At 37.8% G+C, this 24,564-nt stretch overlaps 2 protein-coding genes across 3 annotated transcripts; one reads left to right on the top strand and one right to left on the bottom strand.

Moving 5' to 3' along the window:
• Positions 1–5,840, bottom strand: LOC119789744 (nuclear receptor-interacting protein 3-like). The gene is made up of 7 exons (XM_038294802.1): positions 5,408–5,840; positions 4,960–5,127; positions 3,343–3,425; positions 3,130–3,269; positions 2,986–3,038; positions 504–592; positions 1–142 (listed from the first exon to the last, which is right to left on the bottom strand). Exons 1-7 carry the CDS (start codon positions 5,573–5,575, stop codon positions 127–129), a joined length of 717 nt encoding a protein of 238 aa, XP_038150730.1. The 5' UTR covers positions 5,576–5,840; the 3' UTR covers positions 1–126.
• A 1,364-nt stretch (positions 5,841–7,204) lies between these two features.
• On the top strand, positions 7,205–24,564 carry znf143b (zinc finger protein 143b). 2 transcript variants are annotated; one of them, XM_038294796.1, is made up of 15 exons: positions 7,205–7,354; positions 11,523–11,638; positions 11,772–11,960; positions 12,104–12,184; positions 14,046–14,242; positions 14,327–14,395; positions 14,476–14,592; positions 14,745–14,820; positions 14,979–15,104; positions 17,631–17,810; positions 17,911–18,138; positions 18,216–18,361; positions 19,156–19,308; positions 22,723–22,851; positions 24,198–24,564. In XM_038294796.1, the coding sequence occupies exons 2-15, from the start codon at positions 11,533–11,535 to the stop codon at positions 24,279–24,281; spliced, it is 1,881 nt and encodes a 626-aa protein (XP_038150724.1). In that variant the 5' UTR covers positions 7,205–7,354; positions 11,523–11,532; the 3' UTR covers positions 24,282–24,564. The 2 variants fall into 2 exon arrangements, with proteins under 2 accessions (XP_038150724.1, XP_038150725.1); XM_038294797.1 differs by having other exon boundaries at positions 11,526–11,638; positions 24,198–24,335.

The following is a 24,564-nucleotide window of genomic DNA, read 5'->3' as shown; positions in this document are numbered from 1 at the left end:
TTTTTTTTTAAAGGTAAAATCTTTTTTTATTTTATTTGAGGTCAGCAATATTGAATGTATAGGTTAAGGTTAAAGTTTGACTTCCCACTCTTTGGACCAGTCTGTGTTTGGGGTAAACCAAGAAGATTAAAAATCCGGGTCACTGAAAAAGAAGGAGAGGCACAAAAGATGTCTGTTAGTTTGATTTAAGACCTCCTACAAAATAAAAATAGATTAAATTTAACACGTTATATTTGTTTTGGTGAAAACTGAATTAAATACTTTCCTTTATTTAATATTAAATAAAAATATATAAAAATATATAATATATAAAAACATACTCCAGTACTGTACAATAGGATTAAAATCAAATCTTAGTACCTACGTATGTAAATTTTGCTTTTTAAATTTTCTTTATACCCATCATATGTGTGTAAAAATGAGCTGAGGTATATATGATAACATGGAGTCTTGGCCTAAACTGTAAAAAATTAAAAACAAAAGAAAAATAGAGACTGTCTTACCTTTCACTTGGATGCATCTTAATAAAGTCAACCTGCTCCCTTGTGTTTCTCCCAAACACCAACATCTGCCTCTCTGTATCGATTACACACTGCAACAAGAACAGCAGCTATAACAAAGTAAGTCATGGCAAAGCCTACAGTGAACTATTTCATATATCAGCCTCTGCTTTCTGTGTATGTTTCTAAGACTCCCCGTTCACTGGGACCCAGCATAATGTGTTAAAAAGGAGGTCTTCAACAGGGGGTCCGCGACCCCTTGAGGGTCCAAGGACCTACTGCATGGGGGTCACAAAAGTTTTTGGTTGATTAGACTATTTTTTTTTTTCACTAATTGAAATGTCTTTAAATACACATTAACATGAATTCAACACACTGTAGTAAACAGATAAATGGAGGCAGAAGATGTCTTTCAGTCATCAATGCACACATTCAGCGACACACAGAAGCTCTTTCACGATGGGCACCGTTTCGTTCATAACACCTGTCCCATCAACCAGGAATCAGAATCAGAAATACTTTAATAATCCAAGGGTTTCATTACTCCATCTGTACTAGAGTAACTATAGGACCAGTTTGATATAACACAATTTCATAAAATAGATATAATTAGAGGGTGCCCGCTCCATTTTACCATCAGTTTGGGTCCTTGACCTGGAAAACATTGAATACCTCTGTGTTAAAAGGTTCTTAGTCATGTTATCGGACATTTTAAAAAGTAATCCAGTAACTCACTGGTTTCATAGAATGTTTTTATGACAATTCACAGAATCCCTATAGTTTTTGCTCAATTTGTTGGTAAAGGGCGCCGAGGGTCTTTTTTTGGCTCAAAAAGGAGGATCAAAAGACTATAAGGAGGAAGCCTTATTTTATTATAATCAACTGGATTATGTTCTTTTTGCTCAAGGCATATACAAACTTGGAGAAACTCCAAATGCTCATTTTAGCAGCTGTTTTAGCATATTTGTCGTTGTGGCAGGAAAAGTATTACAGTCAAGAATAACTGTTTCATCTGAAAATCAATGTCTGGCACATTTAATGCAGTATAAATGTAAACCAAGTGTATTTGTGATTTATACGTGAATATTCATAGGGAATGGATTTCTCACTTTTTTATCCACAATTTTCAGCTTCTTTGGTGTAAATCTGGCCAGTTGACACACTGAGGCCTGCTTTCTATTTCCAGTTAGCAAAATGGTTAAGAAAAGAGATCAAACTATTTATTACACCAAAATTTTTTTGTCTAAACCTGCCTATCTAAAACAAGGAAAACTTCAGAAAACAACTAGATGTTTTTTTATGTTTCTTTTGTTAACTTGCAAAGTTAGTAGGATAATACAAAAAATCTCTAATGCTCCAAATGCTCTTTTAGACAACTGCAGCAAAGAATGGTATGCTATAGTTACCCAGTCTCTATACGGGAAACAAGAGAGTTTAGAAGGCACATTGTGAAAAAAAAAAGGGTTTTCTGATCAACCTTGGTAACAAAAGTTCTGATCTGATTCCAGGGATTCAAATACTTTTGCTCTTTTACTACATGCAATAAGGGGATGTGTTGCGGCTTGCTGTGTTAAGACGTGCAAACCTTGTTCACCTTATTAAAATGAGCAGATTGTATGTTTCACTATCAGTTTTATTATATTAACCATTAAAGTCTATCTTTTTCGAATGGGTTTGACTGTATAAAGATTTCCTGCTGTGCCCTTGTATTGATTTGTGCCTGTATAAATTTTAATTTATCAATATATATTCTACTATTGTTATTTCTGACCGTCCAACTATATTTATATGACATTCTGTACATATTCATACAGAATATCTCTTCTTCTTTTTGCATTGTACCAATGTCTGTTTTGTTGCAACAATAACCGCAGATGTTTTTGCACCCATTTTTAGAAGTATTAAAAAAAGATACAAAAACTGCATCTGCAGTTAATTTGATTTGTAAAATCATTTAGTAAATTCTTACATTTGCATATCCGCCATCCATTAATTTGCACGGTTGTTTTTTAGAGTATGATCTGTATACACAAAGGTATGCAGGCTAAAAAATTTAAAAAAGAAACAGTTTGAGCAGGCTATCTAGATTTGACAAAGCAAATCCCTTTGCACCATCTTTAAAGATCTGCGCTCTCCATAAAAACAATACGCTTGCACCTGTTTGAAGACAATCTTTCTGAAGATCAGGCTACAAGACTCTTATGGATGCATATTTTCAAGTACATTGCAAGACCCATGTTGCTGGGGGCCACAGATCTTCACTGGATCTTTCCCATATCAGGATAATGATCCCAAACAAACAAACGGCTTTCATCGGAAACCTAATCAACCTTGTTAAACCTTTATCTCATTTCCCAGAACTAAATCATATAGAAAGTACACATTATATTGTGACCAAAGGCAACAGATGGGGTGAGCCATTCATAAGCTCCTTAAAACCCCACCAAGACTGAAAGTAAATCAAGAGTAAATGGTAATAACTCACCTTGAGGTATTTTAAAGTCCTGCTGCCCAGGGTCATGAGTGGTTTGGTGCTTTCTGTAAACACATGTAACAAGTGGAAAACCTTATTACAGGGTTATATACAACAATATTTGGTTTTCTTTCTCTTCCTTGTTATTTTCCTCACCTACTATAAAGAATGAAGACATAATTTGGAGGCCTCCAATGGTCAGGCTGAGCTCCTTGATGAATCCATCGATGCAAAGTTTGCGCTGAAATGGAAACCAGTCTGGGTCCGTTTTATTCTCCTCAACCAGCAGTTTCAGTCTTTAAGAGATAGAGAATTAAGACAAGACTTTCCACTGGTTTTTATGACAATGAGTGGGTGAGTTCCACTTACCCTAATCTGTCCACAGTCACTGAAGACATCAAGTTCATCCTGCAGCCCGTGTCAATCAGCAATGTGACTTCCTGTCCAAAACACTGTAACAAGGACAAAATGGCTGTGAGACAAGAGGCAATGATCACTGCAGTAAGACGAGTGGAAAAAGGTTTAGTGACAGAAAAAAAAGAAATAAAAAATGTATGGAATAAAAGGCCCGTTTCAGCTATTTAAAAATATATATGGATTGCAATGTTATATTTGGTTACACATTGAAATAAACATTTAAGATGAAAATAATCCCACTTTAAACTCATGCAGAAAGACCACCAGCATGGATTCAAACCCACAACCCCTTCTGTTTATTAAAAAAAGATCACCACATCTGTGAACCTTGATCTAACACATGGGCATACTTTATTTCAAGGATGATGCCTTTACTCACATGGTTAATTCGTTCAACAGTAGTATCGGATCTATATCGGATATCGGCCAATAGGCTCTGCCCATGTATCGTATCGGATTGGATTGCAAAAAAATGGATTAGTGCTTCTTAGTCTTCGATTTAAGCCCAGGGGATCCCAAACTTTTCATCCAATGTCCACATAAATAAAACAGATTGGCGACCTCCTAAATTTGCATAGAATTATCTCTACCTATTTATATAAAAATATACAGTGAAATAATTAAACTGGTTTATACATTTATTTTCTAAAGTGATATGAAATTGCTCAAATTAAATCTATTTGTAATTATTTAACAACACGTTTGATAATAAATAGTTCATTTTATAATTGAGTGGTATATTTACTGCAACATTGTCAATCAATAGTGATAAAAAATTTACCATCAAAAAAGTAGTGTCTGCATATTTCATGCAACATTCAAATATGTGTATTTAAAGATAAATTTTGGCCCTCCGTACTGCTTAGAGATATTAGAATGATTATGAAATTAATGTCATGACCCTCGATTGGCGTTTAACATCCCTGCTGGGGTGTCTCGACCCCTGATATAAGCCAATACTTTGGTGTTTTTAATGTACGTTTCCAATCATTGTCCTGCTGGAAATTAAACCTCCTTTCTTTTCTCAAGTCTTTCATAGCCTCTGTACTAAGCTCCATCCATCTTTCAAATCGTTCTTTCTGCTAAAGAAAAAAATCCCAGTACTAGATCAACAGTAAGGCTCGGCACGGTTCATCTGTGGCTTGGTTCCCTGATAACAAAGAGGGCTTGTGCCTCTAGGTGGACATCCCTGTCCTGCAGGCTCCTATGTCTGCCGTTTCTATTTTCAGAATATAGATTAAAGAATAATTTCTGGGATTGGCAAAACAATTTTATATTCTAACCCTGCCTTTGACTTCCACACTACTTATTCTCTGAATTGCTAACTGTCATCTTCTGCGTTTGTGATGCTGAATTTCACTGATGATCCTTGTCAGACCTTTTTAGCCCTCAGAGAACAACCAGATTTATACTGTGATCCAATAGCACACACAATCTGACTTCATTCCTTTTTGTTATTCTGACACTCTGAATCCTCATGATATACTTCAGAGTTTGTGGCTCTAAGGTGAAAAAAGCTACAGGGGAGTGAAAACATGCATTCTTTTACGGATACAGAATTCCACCCACTTTACAAGCTACACAGATTAAATCTTCGCCCTCTTCATCCTCGTTAGAGAACTGCCGACAGCTCAGCTGATGAACCCCTCTGCTGTTTGGGGTCACGCCGTGTGTGTCCATCCTGCCCTGGGATAGCTTGGCCTCCAGAAGCCTCCTCTGGAGAATATTGTGTGGCTGCTGCAGCATAGAGAATAGGGCACAGTCACAGAACGCAAGAGAACACGCTTATACGGTAATTAAATAAACCTTAATATTAGAAACCTATGTTCCGATGTGGCCCTTTGGCTTATAGCTTGTTTTTTTAAATATGCTTAAGCATGTCAAATGATAAAATGTAGACCTTTATAATTTAAATATAAAGACTATTCTACTCCTAATTGCACAAACCCCCAAATGAATAAGAGGAAGAGATCTAATTAGGTCAGATATAGTTCGAGGTCTAAGAAAAGAGACGCACTCCCTGCTTGGATGTCCCGAGTTTCTTCAGTCCATCCAGAGGCAGCAGATCAGCAGAGTCCCTGTGTAGGAACTGGATGGCTTGTTTCAGCCTCCTCTGCTGCCTCAGTGCCGCAGCATCTAGGACATCAGAGCTGCTCCGGTTTTCCGCCCGCATCCCTGTAAACATGATGGAGCCTGGTTTTGAGGAAACAGGCAGCTGTGTTTGTGTGTGTGAGCTCTTCCTCCTGTTCTCCTTCTGCCTGCTGCCGAGACAAGGAAACCCCAAAGCATGACGTCTTGTAGAGGAGGAGGGATAATACTCTCCATCGTGACAGGCAGTGAAGTCAGACAGTATAAGATGGGATTTATGCTCTGAAACTTCAAAATAAACCCTTTCAACAACAAACTATTTGCAACTCAGAATGCTATCATTAAATAATTCATACTATATAATTGTTATACAAACATATGATGAGTTGAACACATTTGTTAACATGGAAGGTCCTCTTAAACCAAAATCATTTCATCCATCCATCCATCATCCATCCATCCATCATCCCTCCATCAATCATCCATCCATCATCCATCCAGCATCCATCCATCCACCCATCAATCAATCATCCATCCATCATCCATTCCTCATCCATCCATCCATTGTCCACTCTTCCATCCATCATCAATCCATTTATCCATCCATCCCTCATCCATCCAATATAAGTCTATCCATCCATCCATCCATCCATCCATCCATCCATCCATCCAATATAAATCTATCCATCCATCTATCATCCATCCATCCATCCCTCATCCATCCATCCATTGTCCACCCTTCCATCCATCATCAATCCATTTATCCATCCATCCATTATAAGTCTATCCATCCATCTATCATCCATCATCTATCCATCCATCCCTCATCCATTGTCCACCCTTCCATCCATCATCAATCCATTTATCCATCCATCTCTCATCCATCCATTATAAGTCTATTCATCCATCCATCATTCAATCATCCATCCACCATTCATCCACCCATCATCAATCTGTTCATCCATCCATGCATCATCAATCCATCCATTTATCATTAATCTATCCATCCATCCATTCATTGTCCACCCTTCCATTCATTATCAATCCATTTATCCATCTATCCCTCATCCATCCATTATAAGTCTATTCATCCATGGTTTTAGTTATTGTTTAATTGTAAACCATTTTTTCAGAAAATTATTTTATCAAAATACAATAGGAATACATATTACATTCACAATTCCGTCCACAAGAGCTCTGCAACTGTATTTGTAGTTTAGCTGCTGCAGCTAAATTTTTGACATTATATGCAAACAATATTTCGCACCATACTTTTTTTTTATCATTTAAACATATTTAATGAGTGAGCTTTCAGACTCCGTTTATTGCTATGCATCAACTCAATGTGAAATATAATCCCACTGAGCCTCTTTTCACTGCATTGCCCACATTCCCCCTCTCTTTCCCACACGACCTTGTTTTCAACATGGATGCCGATAAACCTGCACACACGCCCATGTTTATGCTTCAAAACAAGAGCATTGTAACCTTCGGTTTTGGCCCAAAGTCACAATGGATTCACATAGGCTGTTATCCGCACTCTTTCTAGATAGTTTAAATATTTGTTTTTCACGACGACGCAGCATAGTTACTCAAGAAAGCTGAAAACAATACGAAAACCGGCGCGGAATGGCGTCTGCAAGGGGCCCGGGAGCCTGAATTCTTAGCCCCTAAACGGAGCGACACCTCCTCGGACCAATAAGAATCGATTTAACAAAACAACTGACCAATCACATATCGTGGTAGAAAAAATAGGCGGGACAGCACCGGAAAGTTTGCTTTTCCCATACATGTTCCTGGTCAGTGAACGTCGCTAGTCGTTTCCTGCACTGTTGCATGGTGGTCGAACAGGAGGAATTGTTGGAAATTTTCAGAGGTTAGTATATAAATTGGTTTTTACCCAGTGTGCATTATTCCCACAGCCATCTCTGGTGCTAGTGGGAGTGACAGGTTACGGGAACGGAATTAGAATAGAGACGGAGGAAATGTTTAGAAACGGAAAAAAGACTTGTAGCGAATGAAACGTGCTTATATCATGAATTAGCTCCTGAATTCCTGGGTCTTGTTTTTAGTTAGTCAAACTTGTCTGGAAGCTTGTTGTGGAGCGCTAGCTTCACTCTAGCTGTTTAACATTTTAGTTTTAGACGATAGGAAGCAGCTTGGTTAAAGACAAAAATAAAAGCGACCCGGGCGACCGCAGCCCTGCAGGAAACATTTGCTCTCAAATCGTGAAAAACATCGTGACGGCACCGCTTGGCGTATTTAGCTGCTGCGTTAGCTCAACGGCTAACTGGCCGTTAGCTTATTCCGTTTGACATACTGTATCTGTCCTGCGGCCAACAGTCTCTAAATGACTATTTAGTATAGGGTGGTCATGTGGTGTTCGAGTAGTATCTGCCGAATCATACACATTTTGGATAGTTTTTTTTTCGTTTAGGCGTTCTTTTAAAAGGGAATTGTGCAAAATCATAGTTGTAGCCGAGGTTAGCTAACAGCTGACTTCAGTATAAGAACTAAACAAGCGCCTAACCAGGACAGTATGACTGATTATGCTGCACCGTTTTCCCTTCTTCTGTTGTCCCAGATTTGTTTATTTTTTTCTGCATACGTTTAGTCTATTTTATTATGTATTTATGTATCATCCCCGCAATGCAGCAAGACACCTTCATCCCAGAAAATGATTATGAAGGGTAACAGAGAACCTAAGAGATGTTTCCATTCAGTTTGGATAATATTAACTGATTTTAAATGTCTTGAATAAAGAAAAATATATGTTGATCATATTTTAAAATATTAACCTTATCTCCTAAGTGCTGGAAAACGTTTAACAAATACTCACATTGGATTTAGACTAGCTGATCTAGAGTATCATTATTTTAATGAAATCAGAGGCGTTGCCAGAAATGTCTTTTAAAGGGTGGCCAGGCAATAACCAATGTAGACTTGGTCAATCTCCACTGTTCCAACATTAAAATTAACTAGCAAAACACCCATATTTTCTAAATAAAGACTACCTATACTTTCCTACAGCCTTTGCTAACAAATAAACGCATATATTTAAACATCTGTAATTTCAAGATAAAGGATATAGTGGATAAAACTCAGTTTTGAGTTCTGTGGCATAAATCTTTTCCATCGTCATTACTTACCTACTTGTATCAAACGTTATGCATAGAATTTATATTTGCAAGCACTAATATCTACATAAATTGATTATTTGAAAGGTTTTTATTAAAATTGTTATCTTTGATTTCACTGAAGACTCCTAGATGACTTGCAGGGACATATCCTTTTCTCTTTACCTCATATAACACAAAATCTAGTTCTGAAAATAGCATGAATTCTGTACTCTTCTGTATTGATGTGCATAATTAACCACAAAAAAAAAAATGTTTTTGAATATTCCACTTGAGAGTATAACTGCTGCCACCATCTGTATTAGAGGGGGAAAAATTGTAGGGGTGGCCAGTGATTGGCTAAGGGGCCCCCATTTCCAGCTCTGCCCTTGAATGAAATGAGATTCCTGCGTGTATATGTAATGGCAAGGATACGGAAGAGGATTAGGGCCATTGAAAAAACAATAAAAAGTTAACTCATTTTTAAATTTCATTTCATTATAATATGAGAAAAAAAGTCAGAATTCTGAGTTTAATCTCAGAATTTTGGATCTTAGTGTAGATGGGCACCATGAAGGAAGATACGTGGGAGCACTCAGCTTCACTGACAAAGATGTGAGTTGTTTTGGGAGGGTCAGTAACACATTGGTGAAAACTGACGAAATTAGGCAACTTTTTAAGTGCCTGAGGGTTCTCCGGTGATGCTATTTCATGAATGGAAGAGCAGAAGGTGATTAAAACAAGAGAGCTAGTCTCTAAAACAGACATGGCTACGGCTTAATGCTAACATGTGTGTTAGCTGTCAAAATTCTGAGGAAACAAAGGTCAGAATTCTGACTTTTTTCCCATATTAACTGAAATAATATATAAAAATCTGTTAACTTTTTATTTTTTTCAGTGGCCCTAATCCTCTTCCGTACAAGGAAGAATTTTAACGTACTCAAACAAATATGTAATAATGCAGCAGTATGATGTTTAATACCTTGGACAAATAATCCTACTCCTTGAACTTTATCACATGTTGACACATAACATTAACTCTGTTTTTAACCTTTAATGGGGCATTCTATGAAATACTGTGAAAATCAATAATTTTAAGCCACGAGTGTTGTTGAATGACAGGACATGACCTTAGATTTGTAACATTTAGAAATAAATTTTTTGTAACATTTAAAAGTGAATTATCGATGGCATAGATCAATGTCATAATGTCATGTAATAAAAGGTCACTTGCCCTTATAAGTTAAAAAAAGATTAAGTACGTAACAAAACACAAAGTGAAATAACCCTTTTTCTCTTTTTTGGTGTAATTTACAGTAGGTAAAAAGCTAAAATATGTAAGAGCTCAATTTTTCTTTCTATGCCAAAATTATGTGTACTCCTCTACATAGCAGTAGCTTTGCTGAATGGCTTCTAGATCTCACTGGGGGGAATAATGTCCCACGTTTCAAATCCCCAAAAGCATCGTTCTAACCATTGTATGACGTGACAACATTCCTATTTAAAATCAGCTGTGCACTCAAACCAGGGGTCTGCAATCTTTTCTATACAAAAAAATGCCTCCAGTCTGGATAGATAAAACTCTTGCAATCACAAATGTTAGGTATCCCTTTGATGGAAAACAATATCTACTTCACAGACATATTTGTTCATACATTAGCGTTTTTTTTTTTTGTGGCACTTTTAGCCTGGGTTGTTAGTTTGCATCGCCCCCACCTGAACGAACAGACTAGACAAGAATTGCATCAAGCAGCCAAAAGACCCTTTGGTTACTATGGAGGATTGTTTTATGAGACAAATTATGAAATACTTGGAAAAATAGTCTTTTGAAAGAAAACCATCAAAAGTTTGATTTGCATTATTCCTACAAACAATAGAGGAAATTGATCCAATATGAAGGAAATCCCCTGGTCAAAGGACATGGGAAATTTCCAGAAAAAGCTTAACATTAAAAATAGGGAGTGTGTGTGTCCCTTTTTACTAGTGATGGTGAGATGAAGCCTCATAAGGCATTGAACCGTTTGGCCAAATTGCTTCAACAATCCCCACAGTTCATGAGGCTTCATGTGAACATGTCACCACCTACTGGTGGACAGCAGAACTACAGTTTGTAATAAAATCTGATTTATTTATTTATTTTATTTTTTTTTGCAACTGTTCTTTTTTTCCCCTTTTAGGTTCTTTTGAAATTGTTAAAGGAATAGTACACCCAAAACATGATTAGCCTTCATTTTCTACTCACCCCCATGCTGAACAACACACAAGGCTGATCGTGATTAATCGAGTATTGAAATAATCGTCAACTAATTTAGCAATCGATTAATTGTTAACTGGAGTATAGAGACTAAGACAAGTCTTTAGCTGAGAGAGCAACCCACTTAGAGCAGGAATTATACCAAAATTGTAATATATATATATATATATATATATATATATATATATATATATATATATATAATCCAGAATTTCACAAGTGGAAAGTTTGCATTTTACCTGATTCATTTTGTAAAAAGTCTTCTTTAAGGAATCTTTGGCTACCCCATTGTTACCGTTTAATTGAAAAAATAATTGACAGATTAATCGATTTGCAAGATAATTGTTAGTTGCAACATTTGCTGGATGATAATGAGCTCCATAAACATTACAATACGCTTTTATTTTATGATGCTGAAATGACATTTTGTATTTCAATATATATCACAGATTGACACTCAAAAATGTATGTACTCTGAGTTTCACCACAGGATCTATGGTTTGTAAGATAAGAAGCTACATGAAGCAGGCAGAAATTTCATGTGTGAGTTGAACACAGGTGTGAAAGATGAATCGGTTGGTCGTGGTTTTTAGTCTGCTTCCTGTGCTCCTGTGTGTTAGCTGAGCTGTTAGCTCAGCAACAGGGTTAAATCGGCTATGTTTTCATCCCTTCAGCAGCTAAAGCATGCTCTTGGCCCAGATAAACCGGGACTCCCAGGGAATGTCAGAGTTTCATGATGCAGATGGGCAGCCAGTTACACTCTGCCTGGCAGAGGCTGTGACGGTGGCAGGTGAGTTCTCCTAACTTCTAGTGGTTGTAGATCTATGGTTTTATAACATCTTAAACATTTGTTCTTGAAACCAGTTCCCTTATACCCGTTAGATCAGAAGAGTTGGAGTTACCTTTGTCTTCTAACTTCCCAGATGGTGACCAGATGGAGAACATGGACACAGTGAGCCTGCAGGCTGTTACTCTTTCAGATGGTTCCACAGCATACATCCAGCATGAATCCAAAGCGTCCTTCTCTGACGGACAGATCATGGACGGTCAGGTGATCCAGCTAGAGGACGGCTCGGCTGCCTATGTGCAGCATGTGTCCGTGCCTAAAGCAGGTACATTTTAACCCCCGGCTCCTCTTCCCTCTCAGATAAAGGTTGCACTGTAATGATATGAATTGAAACCAGATATTTATTCTGTTTTGTGGGAAGTGTTATTTTTTCGGTGGCTTGGTTTAATCGTCTGCTTTATGCTGCAGGCGGAGACAGTTTACAGCTGGAAGACGGGCAGGCTGTTCAGTTAGAGGATGGAACGACTGCCTACATTCATACTCCCAAAGGTAAACACTAGCTTCACTAGACAGATGGAGCTGTTTTCTTCTTGGGACATTCGGTTAAAAAAACATTATTAATCACAAATGGAAATTAAATGTTGTAACCTAAAGTTGCTTCTGTTTACTCCTCAATAATTCCCTGTCTCCCTTCCCAGAGGCTATTTTTTTATTTATTATTATTTAAGCAGTTCCTTCAGATCACAGGGTTTTTTATTTGGGAAACATTATACTGTTGCAGTAGGGATGGTGTTATTCAATAGTGGACATTGGTTGCATACCAACCTTTGCTTTGGTAGCGATCTATAGTGTTGTGATCATTTAAACCAGATTCACCTCCTTTAAAAACTGTGTGAGTTGAAACTCAGGTTTTAGGTAAAAGCTAACCTCACAGGATGTACATTCTTTAAGTCCAGCAGGTGAGTGAGGACATTAGTTCATGTGTGGTTAACACACAGCAACCAAATATAATTTCCAGAAAATAAATCTTTCTCATCACAATCATTTTGATTAGTTCTTGAACATCTAGTCCCATCCGTCTCTTATTTGGAAAAATAACACAATAATGGCACATTTGTGTTTGCCTTTGTGACTTCATGTCTAATTTTCAGTTTTAGCATACCTGCTGTTGCAAATAAACTTAATTTAGGTATAAAAGAGTTAAACGGAGCACACTAATGCACACATTTTTCATATCATGTATCTGTCGCATCTGTATGTTCTCTAAGTAGATGAAAAAGTAATGTTAAATCAACAAGATATGCTTAGATAGATCCAACAGCGGTAGATTGTGTTCATCTTCAGTCATAAAAGCTGCACAATATCCTCAGAAATGCATGAAAAAATAGTATTAAAAAAAACTAAAGGTGTTTAAGTAGATCTTACAGATTATGGGTCGGGTCCTTTTTAAATTATATTTTTTTCGCAAGAATTTCCTCAGTCCTTTTTTTTTTTTTTTAGCTGCTTTTGTATTTTTGTTAAAATGCTTTTTGAATGAATGAAAACTTATAATCTGTAGTCGGTTCTATAATGGCTACTTGAGAACATGTGCTGATATGTGGTGTTAAAATAAGATTATTTTCACTAAATCTAAAGATTCTTTAGGAAAATAAAACATTTTTGATGTTGTTTAATTGTTAGTTTCAATGTTGGGCCTCAGAAAAACTGGTTATGGTTAATCACACCAAATGACATTAATCAGTGATGCTTGCATACTCTCTCTGAGGCGCCAGTATGATAATCCTGAAGTCATACTCTTGTTTCTGGCTAAATATGCTAGTTTTAGCTTTTCCTAATGAAGTATTGCATCAGAAAAGCTTTATGGAAATGGAAAAATAAAAATACTCCCTCAAATTCATAAGGAAAAATAAGTTTTATGCTTGCTTGTGGTGATTTGAAACACTCTTTTCGAATCAGCTCTGACGTAGGGAACTTTAACCTCACATGACCGATCAGCATCTTCCTGGATGTTCCTATTATTACTAGCTGACATGTTGACTTAAGAACAACTTACCAAATCCCAACACATTAATTAAAACATTCCTCCATTACTGATCTGTGGTCAGTGCTAGATTGCCACATCTACTTCCTGTTCAATACAGGCACGCACTTTATTTCAACATCACTTTGATCATTTACTTTAAACCAAATGGAAATAATGCAAATTTGCATATTTAGCAAATTCGCTAAATATGCACTAATTTCAGTATTTAGCTAAACTCGCATTTTATTCTGATGGAAACATGACTGCTGTCGCAACAATAAGACATGAGCATCATAATAATTGGCATTTATTAGCCGATTCTTATTTTACTTCAGTCTGTTGTGATCTTCCTCATTTAGCTGTTTAATCCGCTCCTCCCTCTCCTAGAAACCTACGACCAGAATGGCCTGCAGGAGGTCCAGCTAGAGGATGGAAGCACGGCCTACATCCAGCACACGGTGCACATGCCTCAGCCCAACACCATCCTGGCCATCCAGGCTGACGGCACCATCGCTGACCTCCAAGCTGACGGTACAGCCATCGACCCAGAAACCATCAGCGTGCTTGAACAGTACAGCACCAAGGTGACTGAAGAGATAACTTTGCTGCCGTTTGTGTCGCTGTGTTCAACTCCTTCATTAAAGAAATGTCCTATTTTTCCTCCTCAGGTAGAGAATGTTGAAAACCCTTTGGGGTCTTATGGGAGAGTGGAAGCAGACGGCGGTGTCCACATGAGGGTGAGATGTCGTTTCCTGTTTTCTTTTAACCCCTTTGATTGAAATCAGACGTTTAGACTGATGTGTGGATTATTGTTCAGATTGTTCTACAAGGTCAAGACAACAGGCAGCTTCGAGTGACAAATGTTGGAGAGAAATCTTTCCGCTGTGAATATGAAGGCTGTGGGAAGCTCTACACCACAGCTCACCACCTCAAGGTCCAGTTCTGCTCTTCTTCTGCCAACTGAAGGCATATTTTCACATCAAAAATGTTCCTACTTCTCTTTTGCTTGTTGCTAATCACGTTTATTATTTCAGAATTGAAAATTTTTGTGGAAAACTTACTGAGCTTTGCGTTCACATCTGGCAGGTACACGAGCGCTCGCACACCGGCGACAAACCATACGTCTGCGATTATCGGGGCTGTGGAAAGAAGTTTGCTACAGGTAGCTGCCGTTAAATCACAGTGATGTTTTATTTATTTAACATTACGTTTTATATTCAAGTCCTGAAAAGTCTTTGATAGCTACTAGCATGAGTTTAACAAATGTTGGGGGGTGGAATGAAAGCCTCCCTGACTCAACGGTGTTTGTGTGAATGCAAGGTTACGGACTGAAGAGTCACTCTCGGACGCATACTGGGGAAAAACCATACAGATGTCTGGAGATCAACTGCTGCAAGTCCTTTAAGACCTCTGGAGACCTTCAGAAGCACACCAGGACTCACACAGGTACAGTTGAAAATTAAAGGTACATAAAGGGGCTGATTGTATTTTCTAAGAATTAAGGGCAGATTATACTTCTGCAACCGCACACATCAAATGTCACTTGGGTCTGGTCGCAAACCAGTTTTGCTGGTATGCTTCTGCACCTTCGGTCTGGAATTTCTAGGGACGCACAGCTGTTTCCCACCAAAGCGCAAGGGGGAGCCTATTCGAGAACTCGCGAGAAGTTCGGTGGATGGTCATGAGAACTTCTGCGGCGCCGGCAGGAGTGTTTAGCTTCCAAAACAACCATGGTGCGTCCGCAAGATATCAAGGTCATGGAAATGGATCTAGAGTTGCTAGACATCGAAGAGGAACAGGTTCTGTTTTTGGAGTTGGCATAAAGACCAATTAACCTTTCGTCGTAGTTGTCCATTGTATTTGTTCCTCGGTTTTTAAAAATGGTGCACCCCGGCACCGAATCGAGAAGGACGACCACACGGACAGCCGGAAAGGCATACCAAGGATCAATCACAGCTGCTTTTTGTCTGCGCATTTCCGCTTGACGTCTGTGCAGGTTTGTCAGGATTTTTTTGAGGTGTACACAGACAGATTTGACGGTTGCAGAGGCTATGCGTCAGAATCATAAATTGGCCTTTGACTAACTAATTTGATCTGATTTCTGTTCTGTATTTTTTCTTTATATTGTGAGCCTCCTATGCACAAACTTGGTTCATTTTGATTTCTCCTTAAAAATTACAATGGAAGAGCAACAGTTAAATATATATTTTTTATATTTCTCAGGGTTATCACCATGATTTTGTATTGTAGGGCTGGGGGTGCTCTAATGCATCCTGCTCCTTTTTCTTTCAATCATTCCTCCATGGTGGAGGTGACGTTCATACCTCTACTTTATATGCAAATGATCAGATCGACCCAGAGATGCTGCTTTGATCCACACACAGGCACAGCAATGCTGTGATTTATCGGGGAGAAAAAAAACCCCCCTCTGTCCGTGTCTCGGTTCGGCTTGACAGAGCGGCAGTTAGGGAATCCTTCTGAACATGGTTGCTTTCAAACTGGTTCTGTCTACTGGCGAAGCGTTGGCTCATGTGTTTCCCTGCTAGCAAGCTCTCAGGGTTGATGGCAGCTCTGAAGGGGGCAGTTTTCATCATCTAACACTTTTCTTGCATAAAGGTGCAAATATGGAAGCAGATGTGTTCAAAAACATTGTTTTTGTGGCCGTTGGACTTAGTAAAAGTCGGGGTATCGGCCTAATTTCGGTGTCCTGTGGACAATTCAAAGCATGAACATCCCACCTAAATTTCAGCATAGCGGGGACATATTTGAGGGCTGAAATGCACTGGAGAGAACTCCAAAAATTCCTGAAGTGACATACTATTTTAACTTGAGGCAACATTTAACAGCTTTAAGACGGGAAACAAAAACAAATAAAGGTTTTTTAAATATACTTATATACTACATATCATTGCAGCATCTAATGTCAGCAGTTAGCATATCTATTTCCACCTTACTGAAAATGGCTGAATTTTCCGTCAACGATTCTGTATTTTACAACTAATTTCTGCAGCAAAATTACTTCAGACATATCGAAAAGATATCCGGGTGCAAACTCCTGATTGGGCAGCGTGTCAAAGCAGTTTTTTGGCTTATCTTTAGAGTTGAAGGCTGAAAGGAGGAAGAAGAGGTAGGAGAGCTTTGAGAGACATCAGAGTCCCTGCTCTATCCTTGCTGTTGACTGGCTGAGAAAAGAGGTAGTGTGAGAACTAAGGTATCGTTGCTTGGATCAACGATTCAAAGGGAAGCAGCTTTAACCTCACAAACCAGATCTCTGAGCTGCAAACCTTTATCTATGGTGATATTGGAGGATAAACAGTCCCTGCGCTCTGTGCTGCAGCGGTGATCGATCTTAACCCTTCGGTCTTTCTCAGGATCTTTCAGTTGATCCAAAGCTGTAGGGAACAGATCAAATCTGATGAACATTCAGAAAGGAGTGTTATTCAGAAATATTTGAAAGGACTTAGGAGAGGTCTGTTAGCTTCTAAGGAGAAAATGAACTTTTTATTTAGATTCATCTCTGCCTGGTCAGCTCTCAAGGACCATGGAGTTCAAATGAATCCAATTCTGGTTGACACCGGTTCTTCAGTACCGCTCTGGAAGTGAATGAAATCAGCTGTTGAAATTTTAAGCTTTGCCACAAGACTTTATTCTAGTACAAATGGGGCATGTGGTGGAAAGATGAAAAAATAAATAACTGCCTCTGGTTATTTATATGCAAAAGCTTTTTAAAATGGCGAGGCTATGAACAACAGGAGGGGTTGTTTTAAACTTCACACACACAAGCACATAATGTGCTCGAGGCGATGACACGTGGCTGTTATGATTAACCTGATGCCAGATGAAATGGTTGAAATTCAAATTTAAAGTATCCACCAACTAGGAATCAAAGATTCACTTTTAATATCCATTAAGGCTTCATTCTTCTGTCTTTTTTTATGTAATGGAGGCTTAGTTTTCCTTCTTTGATTGCAGGAGAGAAGCCCTTTAAGTGCCCGGTGGAAGGCTGCGGCAGGTCGTTCACCACGTCCAACATCCGCAAAGTTCATATCCGAACACACACTGGAGAGCGGCCGTACTACTGCTCCGAGCCCACCTGCGGACGCTCGTTCGCCAGCGCCACTAATTACAAGAACCATATGAGGATTCACACAGGTCAGTTCAGACTCCACTGAGAGCTCAGAAACGTGTCTGCATGGATTTTTCTTCTTTAACGTCGTCTTTGTTCTTTTTTTGGGTCATTTGTTCCCTGCAGGAGAGAAGCCCTACGTTTGCACCGTGCCAGGGTGTGAGAAGCGCTTCACAGAATACTCCAGCCTTTATAAGCACCATGTCGTCCACACGCCCTGCAAACCATACAACTGCAACCACTGCGGCAAAACCTACAAGCAGATCTCCACGCTCGCCATGCATAAACGCACGGCACACAACGACACCGAGCCCATCGAGGAGGAGCAGGAGGCCTACTTCGAGCCGCCAGCAGGTCTGTGGCCGCTGCAGCTTCAGCAACGGCAGGAAGTTAATCAACTACAGATTGATAGAACTCCAATGATATTTTAGATGCCATTGATGATCCAAATGTGAACTACACAACAACTGTGGTTGGAGCAGACGAGCCTGGCTCAGAAGCGGTCCCTGTGGAGGCGTCGGAGGTCGCTGGTCAGCAGCAAGTGGCCTTAGTAACTCAGGAAGATGGAACGCAGCAGGTAGTGTTAGACTTGGATTGAATGTGCATTGAATTACACTACAATTACATTAGCTCATGAATGAGCCTGGAATGGCTTGAGAATGGCTTTGCCACCCTAAAGCCCTGCCCCCTGCTCTCATTAAGCCATAAAAAAGAAAAGAGAAATAACAAACGGTGAGTTCAGGTGTTTTATAAAATATGTGAGTCAGGAAATTGTCTATATACCAAACTGAATGATTGTTCTTCTCTACTTCAAAAACACTTTTTATTTTAAAATTCTTTTCTTTTTTCTTTTATTCAATGTATAACATGGATGCATAAAAACTTCATTCTATTTCAGTGTTAAATGCTGTTTAAAGTAACAGATTATATTTACAAATTGTCTCCGGACCTTTACTGGTTGATGATTTTATTTATTTATTTTTTTAATTGCTGGGGTAACGGCATCAGAGCAAATGACTCAAAAAAGCTAAACCAGCTAATAAAGAAGGATGGGTCTTTTCTAGTACCTCCTGTAGAACCTCTGGAGCTTAGTTCACAAAAAAGATTTTTTTATAAAGTGAATAAGATCATGAGCAACAGGGAGCAAGGTTTTTTTAACAAATCCTACCTACAGTTATCAAGACCTGCTTAAAAAAAAAAACGATAGGTTACTGCAACATTTAGTTTCCCTTAGGAATTAATAAACAATTTTTGAATTTAAATTGCTTGCAAGAATAATGAAACAAAGTCTAGTCCTTTAACTAAATAAGGAACTGCTTCTGATTGGCTGTGAGTTTGAACAGTCTTTTCTCTGTATTCCACTCCTATTAGGTCAGCATCTCAGAGGCACACTTGCAGGCTATGGGTGGGACGATCACCATGGTAACCCAAGAAGGCACAACAATAACAATCCCAGCTCATGAGCTGGCAGCACAAGGCGCCCACTCCGTTACCATGGTAGCAGCAGACGGGTCAGATGAACAGGTAAACATTGTAACCGGGCTCTCTTTCTGACATTTTGGTTCTTTTTTTTTTTTTTTTTTTTTGTATTTTTAAATATAAGGGTCTAAAACTGAAACTCAGGAACATGATCTAAAGAGAAGTCACTTAACTAGACACTGTTGGTGCAATGATCCACTTTACTGAAAGTTACATGATGTTGGAGGCACATCTATCCAGTTTTTAAAAGGACGGGAATTAAGAACCATCGTTAGACAAACGATTGAAGCCTTTTACTTTCCAAAGGAAGTTAGTTAACAACCCAATGATTGACTATGATTTCATCATGATGATTTAATTTTATACGGGAGAAAGGACCCTCCTTTTTCATCATGATGCCATAGTGTGTTTCCATGCTTTCAGTTGTTTATTTTCTTCTAAATTACTCTTTTAGATTAGCTTATGTTAGAGCTATGACCATGTCTGGTTTTTATTCATCAGAGGTAACTGACAAACATTAAGCTTCTTTTCTCAAAACAAAGCCTTAAAGTAGCGATTGATGCTTTGATGATTTTTATTTTCGGTATTAATTCTTTTATTTGTTTGTTTTTTAAGCCATTCTCAATGTTGTTTTCCTGTTTTAAGTTTTTAAATGTCTCTTGGGTTTTTATTGGTTTTGCTAGAGTTCAGCATTTTTTTTGACATTTGAACTGATGCCCAATATTTGCTGCTGATATTTTTGGGCCGGATCTTGAAGATGATACTTGTTTTATCTTCATCCGTTTACATGAGTGGAATAAAAAAATTAAATCAAATGTCAGTTTAAAACGAATGAGAAACAAATTAAAACCAAACCTGAGCAATAATTAATGGAGGGAGTGGCAATGCCAGACCTCAGTTAGGGCTGCAACCATGGGCGTAGGTTTGCATAGGGACCATAGGGACATGTCCCTACCAAAATTTTGGAAGGACCTATTTGTCCCTACCAATAATTGGATGTAAACAACATGTTTATAATTTACTATACAGCAGCCGCTTCTTTTCCTCTCGCAGCTTCTCTGCCTGGTAGCTGCAGGTGCCTTCTTCCTGTCCCTTTCACATAGCAGCGCTTCAACTGCGGTTCAACTCTCTGATTATTCTGCCTTAAGTTCCGCCTTCTCTCTTTCTGATTGCGTGTTTTCTAGTCTGTATGTGCGCGCGGGGGTGCTTGGAGCGCAAAAAAAAAAAAAGACGCTAAAATAAATTAATATTGAGCTACGAAACTAGTCCAAATAAAAAAAAAATATTATCTACGCTAAAACAGGCGAAAGCTTCTGACTGGAGTTCTGTAAAGAAGCAGGAGAGAGTTTTTTGATTTGTGGAACTTGAGAAATGTAAGTTAACAACGTTAGGATTTCTTTTATTTTATCTTTTAATCAGATAGCCAAAGGCTCCTTAAAGAAGATCTTTTATGAAATGAAACCAGGTGAAACGTTTAAACGTTTCCTTTGGAGGAGTTCTGGATGGAGAATATTGACAGAGAAAAACTTTTTTTTTTTTACTTCTTAAATGCTAATATTTTTTTTTACAATCTTGGTATAATTCCTGCTCTAAGTGGGTCGCTCTGTCGGCTAAAGGCACATTTTAGTGGCCCTATATTCCAGTTTACCATTAATCAATTACTAAATTAGTTCACGATTATTTAAATAATTTGTTAATATGATTGTTTCAGCCATAGATAAAATACCTGATTTTAGCTACACAGAGTAACAACAGCCCAGATGTACAACTTCTAATATTAATATTTTAAATGCTCAGTGTCAGTTCCTCTTCTAGTTCCAGTGCACATGTAATTATAATACATTTATTTTCCGTCCCTTGAATGTATTATTTTGCATGATCCAGAGAGAGCATATTAGATAAAAAAAAAATAAGAGTGGGTTTTACCTTTGCACAATTCTCTATCTTCAGAAGAAATCACAGGATAAATCCACATATTATAGACTATATTTGGTTAAACAGACACTGTCTTAGTCGCAGGTAAATTTAAATGCAATCCTTTTCAAAGTGGAAAAAGTCCTAATTCCACATTCATCAGAGCCAGTGATGCTTTAAATATTGATAAACAGCATCTAGTGCATGTAGTGCTTATAAGATTTGCATTAATGTAGCAAGAAATGCTGCTGTTCTCCTTGAACAAAATGAGCCCTGAAGCTCACATTAAGCATAAAAAAGAGCATGCATATTTTTTGCAAAGGACCAATGAAACTGAAGAATAGTGTCCCTACCAAAGTTGAAATCAAACCTACGCCCGTGGCTGCAACTAACAATTATTTTGCAAATCATTTAATCTGTCGATAATTTTCTCAATCGATTAATAATTGGATAGCAAAAAGTTCCTGAAAGACATTTTTTTAATGAAATTAAACCAGGTTAAACTAAAACTTTTCTGCTTGAGAAGTTCTGGATAGAGCATATTGACAGTCGGAAAATATGTTTCTAAATCTTAAATGCAAAAATTGCAACCAAACTAGCAGCAGTAGTGAGTTTGGAGATGCAATCCACAATTTTTATTTTTATTTTTTGACAATCTCTCATTACAAAGCAAAAAATGCAGGCAATCCTTCTGCATTGATAATGAAAGCAAATGATTCGGTCCATTCTTTGAATCCTCTTTTCTCATCAGCCATCTTTTTCTCTTTGGGATCCATGGTCAGAGACACACCTGCAGCTTTGTTTGCCAGTTAGTTGCAAGTTATCACCACTGATCTCTATGGCTTAAATGCAAATTGTTTACAGTATTGGAAAACATAATAAATTTTTGATGACCTCCTGCAATTCATATTAAAAAAAAAATTTACAAATCGATTTTCATACATTTTTGAACAAGGAGCCGACCCCCACTATAGCCAATTGACTTCCTTGTGTGTTTTCTAACCCTGTTTAATATTATACATGTAACTCTTAAGCTTGTGTTTGAATTGTGACTATGCTTCCAGTGACTTTAAAAACTGACCAAAAAGCTGATAATTAAAAATGTTTATATCATTTTATGCGTGAGGATTTTTTTTATCAAATCACCTTAAAAGTAATTTTATGTCATCTTTAATAAATGTTCATCAAATTATGATACAGGGGTGTGAGGTTGTAAAAAAGTCATTACCTTAGCGCCCAATGGAACGAAGTCCTTTTTTCATTTTAAGCCTTGTAGGTGGCGCTAAGAAACAAACTAAATGTTTGAAATACCCTTTATATATCTGGATGCTGATGCTGAGACCCTGCACCAACCAAATTCTAGCTTTTTGTCATGAAGATCGAGTGCAGGTTTAAGTTAAGATGTGCAAAACTGATGAAAAAATAAACTTGGAGAATAAGAGGCAGTTTTCAGGCTTAATTTGTTTAACTTTTCTCCTATTTCACAGCTATAAGCTGCTTTGTGTCTATACTGTAAACAGTATAATGTGTTTCTGTCGCCCTCAGGTGGCCATCATGACACCCGACATGGCATCATTCCACACTCTGGAGGAAGGAAACTACACCCAGGAGCAGGAGGATCTTCATCCTGTCACCTTACTGGCCACTCCCAATGGCACTCACATTGCTGTCCAGGTTGGTTCATAAGAGGAGAGATTTGTAATATTTGAACGTTTAAAGTGTCAGTGGGCGACCTAGGCCTGGAAAAAGTCGACTTTATTGGTCCAGACGAATATCTGCTACATTAAACAGCTTTAATGTCAGCTTTCAAACACTTGATGGCTTTCAGTCATCAAATAACAGATTTAATCCAGATTTTTGGGGGTCCATCATACTTTCTAAATGCACCTGCGAATAAAGATATAATTTATATATAGATTATGTTCTTTGCTTAAAGCTTCTCTTGCTCTAGGTTAAACTAAAGTTTCTTTCTGTGTGGAACTGATGGAGGTCCAGAAATGTTCACACGTATTTGGGGACATTCTGTAGATTGTAGCAAGGTCAAGGAAACATTTTAGCACATAAGTGATAATTGTGAGAGTAGCTTTGCGGCTACATGGCTAGAGAAAAAGTCTAAGCACTAAGATTGAAGAAGACTCATAACTTCCTAACCTTTTTTTTTTTTCAGATTTTCCTAATTTGTTTTTTTTTTTAAGTCACATCCAAAAAGGTTGTAGTGCTTGGAGAGACTCTCAGCTCCCAGTCTGTATATAAAACCCTGATTTCACCTTAAAAAAAAAAACAATGTGAAGGAGGTAAAGGTGTTTGCATCATTTCAAAATCTCCAATAGATTTTCCCTCTTGGATTTCTTAATTTTTCAGTTTTTGTTCCTTGTTGCCTCAGGTCAGCAGCGCTGAGAGCTTATGCATTGAAAAAGCCCAGGGTGCTAGCAGCAGTTTTATTCAAGACTGACAGTGGTTATGTTAGTTTAACAACCTAATCCGCTTTACAGGTTCCACCCTACTGAAATATTCACTGCAATTCTTAAAAGACCTATTCGATTAACATACACAAAGTGGAAAACTTCTGACCACTGACTTAAATAAAACAGACAACCCAAAGCTGAAGGGAAAATTCCACCTAATAGGGTTTTGTTTTCTACCAAGAAGAACTAAACTCAAACTTTAAATCATCATGTTTCAGGATTTTTTTTTTTTTTTTTGGATTCCATCTTTATTTCTTAATAAAAAAATTAATTAATTTCTTAATTAATTTTATTCACTTTGAGAAGAAACTGAACCCTTCTACACAAGGAATCACATTGCTTTTCATTACACAGCATTCATAAAAAAAATCAGAATCAACAGAGTAAACGGTTGGTACCTTTAGGGTCTTTGAGGGGCATTGATTAGATCAAGCTGATGTGATGACATCATCAGTCACAGTCAGCTGAGTAATGATTAGATTAATCGTAGGAGTGATGGGTGAATAGAAATTAATTGATGAAAGTGAGTAAATATTTCCTTTCTTTTGTTTCTAGCTTAGCGATCAGCCTTCTCTGGAAGAGGCCATTCGAATAGCTTCAAGAATACAGCAAGGAGAGACGCCCGGCCTGGATGACTGAGTGATGACTCCAAATAGACAATGAATGGAGATCAAGACCATTTCAAATGGACTTTATATATATATATTTGTGCATTTGGGAGAGATCATGTCTGCCCCAGTTTATCACAACTGAACTTTGATTTTATGTGTAAATAGGATTTTTGATAATTGAAACTATGTTACGCTATTTTGTCTAATCTTTTGGAAAGATTAGAGGTATTAATGCTTTCTAACATGGTTTAATGCACAATCCAGTGTACAGAAATATTTCTACAAAAAGAAAATAAACAAGTGTGCGAAGA

The sequence above is a fragment of the Cyprinodon tularosa genome, unplaced genomic scaffold (genome assembly GCF_016077235.1).
Source record: "Cyprinodon tularosa strain WSP-4 unplaced genomic scaffold, ASM1607723v1 ctg346, whole genome shotgun sequence".
NCBI lineage: Eukaryota > Metazoa > Chordata > Actinopteri > Cyprinodontiformes > Cyprinodontidae > Cyprinodon > Cyprinodon tularosa.
This window is presented reverse-complemented; position numbering and strand designations above follow the sequence as displayed.

What these genes read in the sequence shown, in the direction of transcription:
- znf143b (XM_038294796.1), top strand. Translation starts at nt 11,533, where the DNA reads ATGCTCTTGGCCCAGATAAACCGGGACTCCCAGGGAATGTCAGAGTTT. An exon ending in CTACATTCATACTCCCAAAG is followed by an intron (nt 12,185 to 14,045) that starts GTAAACACTAGC and finishes TCCCTCTCCTAG; the next exon opens with AAACCTACGACCAGAATGGC. An exon ending in CCACAGCTCACCACCTCAAG is followed by an intron (nt 14,593 to 14,744) that starts GTCCAGTTCTGC and finishes CACATCTGGCAG; the next exon opens with GTACACGAGCGCTCGCACAC.
- LOC119789744 (XM_038294802.1), bottom strand. Translation starts at nt 5,575, where the DNA reads ATGTTTACAGGGATGCGGGCGGAAAACCGGAGCAGCTCTGATGTCCTA. An exon ending in GTGACTGTGGACAGATTAGG is followed by an intron (nt 3,270 to 3,342) that starts GTAAGTGGAACT and finishes TATCTCTTAAAG; the next exon opens with ACTGAAACTGCTGGTTGAGG. An exon ending in GGACTTTAAAATACCTCAAG is followed by an intron (nt 593 to 2,985) that starts GTGAGTTATTAC and finishes TTCTTGTTGCAG; the next exon opens with TGTGTAATCGATACAGAGAG.